Here is an 8,003-nt window from a genome sequence, read left to right as displayed (position 1 = left end):
GCAATTTCAGTATCACAATCAAACTCTCATTCACATCAATACAGTTGTCAGGGGGTGGAAGGTGTCCAAGAGTTTCGCAGCAACTACCCTGACTGCTTTAGCAATTCCAAGGCAACACAGAGCTAAAGCATACAAAGAGCATGTATCAGCTGTTGTGCACAAAGTCCTTTTCAACCAGGTATATCTACTTTGACATGAAACTATCGTTCTCCATCCTGTTTTTACTGTAAGAGGGTTTTTATCAGCTTATTTGTATTCAGAGGTCAAATCTCATACTTGCGAAGTGCTGAGATTATTTACATGTGTACTACTCAGACTGATTAAAATACCCTGTCATATATACAAATATATCCTTGCACACAGCCTTTAGGAAAACCATAACCTCTTCGAAATGTACTTCTGCTTAGATGCCATGGTTATATTATAAATAATGGCTAAATTTTAAGTTCTTACATTGATGGAATGCCAGTAATAAATAGATCAAAGATTTCCCAATGCTAGTGTCCGTGAACACTAAACAATGGTATTTCCTATTCTGTAATGAGTGCCATGGTTCTGATCCATAAAGCCTGATTTTTTTTTTGCCTGCCTACAGGCACGCACAGGCTCACAGAGCAGATGTGAAGTCACAAGTCTCTAGTGTAATTCCTGCTCCAGTTCAGCAACTGTCAGGGTATGCTGAAGACAAGTCCGTGACTAACGCAGCCAAGAAATTCCTGAGAGAATAAGAATGATTGTTAACTGTTCTGAGAAACTCTTCCTCTGGGTTATTATCCCATAGAGGGAGAGACAGTGGGTCTTAGCCATCTTAACCAAACAAACAGCTCTGAGAAACTAAACATATTCCCTCTGAGATTACAGAAAATAAATAATAATTTAATAAAAAAAAAAAAAAAACACATCAGCATCTTATGTTAAAAGCAGTTAGAAGCACACACGATACTGTCAGTGAAGCACTTGGACTTCTTCCTGCTTTATGCATCAGATCAGAGTTTCCATACTCCCAAAGGAAACGAAGCATCAGCTGAATAAAAGAGAAAGTCCCATTTACCCTACAATTATCTTTTCATAGCTGGTTTGATTGAACAGGAGCGAGGCATGGGCACATGCAGCAACTTTTACAGCCACCAGAAAACAATGCAGTGGCAACTCAGATGAGCAGCTGTTTTAATGTTTTATGTCTGGGACACTCTGCTCGTAAAAGCCAAAGGAACCTAAAGGGATGTTGCCTGAAATCTGTGTGGTGTTGTCCAACTCTTTGAGCTAACTGACAAATGAAAGATGTGATTTAGTCCCAGGGCACTACAAGGCAGAAATAAAGCAAGTGACTACGTGACTAATGGCGTAAGATCATTTTGAGATTTCACAAGTGTCAGCCTCCAAACACCACCTCCTTCCATAGCCATCTTGACATAGGGTAAACACGCAACGTAACAGTTTCTTACATATATATTAAGTAATTTCCTCAGCTGCCTCTCGTGCATTTTAAGCTGTATCCAAGCAAATAAAACTAAGAAGCAAAGCTACAACTCAACTGTTGGTACTCCCACAGATTTCTCAGCTCCGTCTTCTGTGCTCCTTTTCTCTCTGGAAAAAAAACAAACCTGCCTGTAAAAGTATTTCTCGTCTCTACCGTCTAAGTTTTCCATGTTGGTTCTTATATGCCAGGACAGTGATTAGCACTATCCAACACTGGTTGCAGGCTGCAGCTCGTTGTTGGTGCGTTACTGTGGCTCTGTTTGCTGGTACATAGCATCGGAGCATCCCTTAAGAGAACATTTGATAGCATCACTCTTCTGAATTGTCATGCAGTGCAGATGGTCGCAGAATGTAGGCAAGTGGGAGCCAGAGCAGGAGGAGGAGTACATCCTGCTTCAATTTCTCCTCTAGTACTAATCTTGATGCATTTGGATTAGGCTTTTGGTTAGGATGTCTACAGCTCCGGTTGGATGCACCCAAAGATCCAACAAGGGAAATGCAATGGAGCAGCTGCACTCGGCAGCATTACAACCACAAAGTGATCAGATTTGCCCATAAAAACCCAGTAAATGGGTCTGTTATGAAAAGATCGACAGAAATCTATATACTTCAGCTCATTAACTGTTATTACAGCGTACAAACCTGCAAACAAAGAGGAAACGACTTCTTCCATTTGGCATATATGATTTTATTTCTAGATTAGCTGTGAGAGTTACAGTGTTAGAATGTTGAAAGCTTGAACATGTGTACCCTGCCAGACAACATCATTGGCATACTGGAACAACACCGTGAATAAAACAAAGGAAGACAACAGAACTGTTTATCTCCATACAAATACAGACTTCTCAGGAATGTAATTGTTATTCTCCCGTGTTACAGACAGGAGGGCTTCCAAATGGTGAAATGGCAAGACTTCAGCGGGAATTTGATATGCTAAAGAGCTTTAAACTTTAGCCGTCATTAGTCCAGATAAGAAAAATCTAAACACACTGTGAAAAATGGTATACAAACTGGCAGATCCGAGGAAGGAAGGAGGACTGTTACATTTCCAGGGAGACACCTTGACAATATAAAGAAATGACTACATCTGCAACTGTAATCAGACTTATTTAAAGTCAGGTTAACGTAGATGTTATGGTCTGGAGGAAGTTACTTAAACAGAAAACAGTAACTCACAGTGAAATATTACTTTTACTGACTGCACATTTATTTGTGTGTAGACTCACTGAGAACAAAGTACTTAAGTACAGACTGAATCAGACTGAAATTTTCCACCTTTGACTATATGAGAGATTAATTTTTACCACCAACACGATACTTGGTACCATAACTGACAACACATCATGATGTTATCTGGACTACTTGCTAGCTATTTACTTCTCTGATAGAGAAGACCCTTGATACCACAGAAGCATCACCAAAATTACTCCATATAATGCTCACACTCCTGGTATAATTGGTGTAGAAGCCCTTCTACAGGCAGGATTTTCATAATCAAAACAACTCACAATTGGGCAACAGAAACAGACATTAAGAGAGCTACAAGGATATCAGTGAGAACAGAAATTACTCATATACGTCCCCACTTCCCCATGGAAAATCACTATGTACAAAGTAAAAATATAAGCTTTCTCACACCCAAACTGGCCTGTGAACGTGTAATCACAAATGTTGCATGTGGGAACAGACATCTGTGTTCCATCTTCATTTGTCATTTTGGTGTATATTTCTGGGAAAACTGGAAGATAATTTTCAAAATTTGTCTTCCCAAAATAGAGAAGAATAGATTTGGAGTTCTCACAGATACAGCTATGCTTACTGGCTGTCCTTCTCAGTGGGCTCACAACAAATTTCTTTGTGTATGTCCACAGAATGATTTGAAATTACTCAAATTACCTGAAGAACATGAAGTCTCTAGTTCAATTTCCAGATCTGACTGTTCACATTTCTTTCAAATAAAACTGCATTTTATGTGGCTGTTGATATCCTATTAATTTTCAGAGCAGCAGGTGTCTGCAGGGGGAAGACTTCATTTCTTAAGCGTAACCTTCCGTACTTTAAAAAAATGTCCTAAAGAAAGCGAAACAGATGCTGTTAGCTGTAGTGCAGCTTTTGTCTTTCTGTCAAGCACAATTTTATTTAACTAGGTCTCAGTTGGACAATTTTGATTTGTACTGTTAGTAACAATCGAGAAGACCGCAAATACCACATGCAAATAAAATATCTTACCCTGGTTTTCTAGAGATCTATGACTCTACTTACAGCTATTAAAGTACAGAGAAAACATACATAGTAAACTGAGTTTGTAAAGCAAGGATAATTTTAGGATGAACCCCAAATTTAGTGACAAATCAGCGTAGGTAAGCTTCAGTGAAAACCAGAGTTGTGAACACTTGTTCAGAAGCACACTGTTGTACGATACAAAAGGAAACTTGTTCTTTGGACAAGCCTTAACGATGAAGTAATTATTTATTTATGAATCCTCAAAGCCACAGCAGTGGTCCACAGATAAGAAAAAAGTATTAGATTAATCCTAAATGCTTAGGCAGGGCCTATTCATTTCATTTCATAGTCTTGCAGGTGATAAACCAATCCTGTAGAGGACCTCCAAGGGATATTACAAATACATTTTTTATTTTATTTTTATTTTTTTTAATTTTTTTTTTTTTTTAAATAGGACAGGCATGGCAAAAGCCCAAAGAACACTCCAGCATGCCAGGAACAAAAGCAGAGTGTGGCATGCAATTGATAGGCAGGCACATGCTGGAAAAACAATACAGCCTCAAAATGGACAATCATGTTAACCCAGGGCTGGCTATTCACCATGAGGGGACACTGCAGTGCCTACAGCTGCAGGAGATACCCTTGTCTGTACACGGGTGCACTGCCTTCAAAAACCTTTTTGTGTGTGTTCGGACTGACTGTTGAGGAGGGATTAGTAGGGCTAAATATACAAGATATAATAACAAAAAATAATAATAACAGTTATTTTCTGACTCGTTAGCTTAAACAATTTTACAGCAGTCTTCAGTCAGTATTAGCCAGTAAAACTGTGTACAGGGTTACAGCAATTCATAATGGGTATTCTACACAGAACAAGATTCAGGGTTAACAGTAACTAGAAAACTTTTCCTCTACCATTTTACTTCGTAGTAAGGATATCTTGAAATCTTTTCTTTCAATCAAACTAGGAAACATCTGTCTTGCTTTTGAAGCTTTATTCAAAGTAAGACAAGGGGTATCAACTTGATACCTATATCAGACTACATCATGGTGTCTTGTTTCATACCTATGCAGATTATCTTTAAAAATAAAGACTCTGTGAATGTCGCCAATTGCCAAGACAGAAAAGTCACTTAGCCCTTTTGAAAATTTTACACTTAGGTTGATTTAGTCAAGGATAGTAACTGCAATCTAATTTAAAATGCCCACCCCACAAAAAAAAAAGGAGACGAACAAAAACCCAACAATCAAACAACAACAACAAAAAAAATCCCATCACAGAATTAAATGTCTGGGTTTGATGAAGAATACTTATGGGCATTTTTGTCTTCCTATTATGATTCATAGGATCATAGTAAACTATCCAGACTCAGGATAACCAATTTCTCCAATAATAATAATAATAATAATTTGAGATTCACCATTTTAAGAACTCTGGGAACCACTGCTGTAATGCATGATAGTTACTTATGATTAACTAATTAGCAACCATGTGATGAAGAAGGTCATGTAGTCCATAGGAAATAAATACTTAAGGCATTATCTGTCCAATAAAAAGCAAACTGTATGAACTGCTGTTCCTAGCCTTTTGATCACCAGACAAAGAAAGCTTATGCACTTACATTTCATCATCATATTCCTTCGGAGGTGACACTGCAATGACTAAGTCAATCCAATCCTGCAACAAAAAAGCACAAGCACATGTGTGCTGCTAAATGTTCCTTTTAGAGGTGGTTAACGGACCACTATGGAATATCAGATAGATAACCAGAAAAGCAATCTGTTCCTGGAAAACCAAAAGGAACATGTCTCTATAAAATACTTGTATAGGAATACAGTTTCAAGACCGAGCTGTTTGATTTCTATCCTGAAATTAAAGAAAAATCTACTGATCTTGCAATAAGCTTTGAAAAAACAGCCATTCTAAGTAGCATACTGCATTTGGTCGTCATAGTAGTTAATACAGTTCTTGCTGAGAAGACACTCACTCTAGCTGAAGTGCAGCATCATTTGTACACTAAGAAATCAAAGATTAGATAAGCTATTATCAAAGTTCCTATCACCTTCCAAGTCAGCTTCAGTATTAGAGATTCTATAGATATATGTACTATCCACACTCAGACTGCAATGTGTTTAAATACTAATCTTGACATGTGGCTAAATGCCATAAACTTGCAGAGTCAATTACAGACGTGATTTTCAGAGTTGCTGTATACCATCATCCTCTGCAGATTTCAACTCACTTGGGTGGCATGGCACACCCGTACTTTTGACATTTCCAACCTTTTTCCTATTCATGCGACAATGTCACGAAAGACAAGAGAACATGATGAAAGTTATAGGTAGAATGAAAAAGTCTAAGTGTACTTACCCCACCCATGTTCCAAGCTTTTGCTAGAGTTGCTTGTGCTTCTGCCAGCCTGCTGTCAATTAATATCTTGCCATTTACAGCCAGTATTTCATCTCCTTTCACTATGCCTCCTGGTGGCAGACCAAAACAGTATACATACATGTAAGCAAAATAAGTTCTGTGACAGATTTCTCTGATGCAGTACCGAGTATAATGAAAAACGTAGTGTCTTAACTAATGTGAAGGCTTACACTGAAATTTGACATAGACAAGAAGGTTTGCTACAGGCAAAGGCAAAAGGGATTTTTAGGTAGGCATGGACGAGTCACTCTAATCTCTTACTGATTATGAGCTGTAAGAACCTAGTTCAATGAGATTTTCTGTAGTAGCAGTTTGCCAGTCCATGTAGTCCACCTATATTCCTCATAAACTGTGGTTAATTGTAGTCTGTTACCACAATGAAAATGGCAGTGTTGTTTAAATACCTGAATGTCTAAGTGGTATTTGTCAAGGGTTTGCAGGACTGTCATTCCTTTTCAAAAGCATGTTTAGTTTTCAGAACTGGTTTTGATTTGCTAATCTGGAATGAAGGACAATCAGGTAACTGGAACTGGATTTGGGGAGGAGACAACACATATGATAAGGGGACAGCCCACAACAGTCACAAGTCAAAGAGAAACCGAGCACTTGGAATAACAAATTGTGGCTAAGATGTTTTCAAAGCAAGAATGATTTCTACTTAGCTGTGGTTGGGACAAGGTCAAAGAAGACCTAAGAAGATACTGTCCTGTCCATCTACCTGGTCATCACCAGGGTTCTCAAGGTAAGGATGGGAGACTGGCTCCCAGGAGCAAAGCCTCGATGTGCTGGCATATTCTCGTGGCTTCTAGATTAAGCTGTAAACCAGAATGCTTTGGCCTTTAGTTAGATTCTGTGAGTAAAGCCAGATGTTTTACAAAACAAATTGCTATTGAAAGTAGCATTAAGAACAAAGCTAAGCAATAGCTTATGTTCCAGTAATTGCTTTGCACATGGAAGTCCTCCAAATGTAATTGTTTTAGAAGTGAGAAATAATGGAGGCCAGATTTAGGTTTCCTGACTTAACAAAATCAGCATTTTTTGATATCTGACTGTAAAAGGGCCTTAAACAGCTCTACATTTTTGGGTCATATTACTGAAACTTTGGCTATGATGAAAATACAGCAAGGTTGACTATTTCTTCTTAAACATTATTAATAATTATGTAAATTTTATAAATGTAAGCAGCAGTCTTCAAACCATGAGCCTCTCTTTGAGCTGAGACAGAACTTGGCTGCCTCGGGCAGTCTATCTGTGCTTCTCAGTACCAGCAGCAACTGCAAAGTCAGCCAAGAACTCAGCCAGTGGAAGATGCCATTTTGCAGCAGCATTCAAGTTCTCCATCGCTACTCACCATGCTTGTCTGCAGCACCACCCTCATAGATTGCAGAGACTACTATCTTTCCAATCGGAGAATCAATTCCTCCCTCAACTGCAAGGTCTAATGATCCTTCCTATTAAAAAAGAGTTTCATTTCAGAAAAGGTTGGTAATTCTTGCCATCAACAGGAACTTAATCTTTCATTTTTCCCAGTAGATGTATCCATACGTGAGATGATTACATCAACCCTTTAAATATAGATAGATAATAGAGTACTTACCTTTTTAATGCGTAATAGCCGTACATCTTTTCCCATAATCTGCTCTGGGGTAAACTATGAAAAGATATCATGGTTATTCATTTCCATTTTGGAAACATAAAACAATTAACCTCATCTATGTAGATTGCAGGTGAAAAGGGACCTTCCCCTCTTCCAAAATAGTGTTAGAGGAAGAGCTGAACACCAGTTCATCCTTTCATGTAAGGAAGCTCCCTTTCAACAGGGCTAGAAGAAACAAATGGTCAGGTCCCAGCAAAACAAGAAGCAAGAATG

General features: G+C 38.3%; 1 protein-coding gene across 1 annotated transcript in view; it reads right to left on the bottom strand.

The window, feature by feature from the left end:
- Positions 1 to 2,143: 2,143 nt before the first annotated feature.
- The window catches only part of USH1C (USH1 protein network component harmonin), a 43,528-nt gene continuing 37,668 nt past the window's right edge, over positions 2,144 to 8,003 (bottom strand). The window contains exons 17-21 of the mRNA XM_027458855.3: positions 7,731 to 7,784; positions 7,485 to 7,584; positions 6,074 to 6,183; positions 5,325 to 5,380; positions 2,144 to 3,549 (exon numbers count right to left, since the gene is read on the bottom strand). Coding sequence (XP_027314656.1) covers positions 3,537 to 3,549; positions 5,325 to 5,380; positions 6,074 to 6,183; positions 7,485 to 7,584; positions 7,731 to 7,784 — 333 coding nt within the window. The 3' untranslated portion in view covers positions 2,144 to 3,536. The remainder of the gene's footprint in view (positions 3,550 to 5,324; positions 5,381 to 6,073; positions 6,184 to 7,484; positions 7,585 to 7,730; positions 7,785 to 8,003) is intronic.

This window comes from Anas platyrhynchos, chromosome 5 (assembly GCF_047663525.1).
Source record: "Anas platyrhynchos isolate ZD024472 breed Pekin duck chromosome 5, IASCAAS_PekinDuck_T2T, whole genome shotgun sequence".
In the NCBI taxonomy this organism is placed as follows: Eukaryota; Metazoa; Chordata; class Aves; order Anseriformes; family Anatidae; genus Anas; species Anas platyrhynchos.
This window is presented reverse-complemented; position numbering and strand designations above follow the sequence as displayed.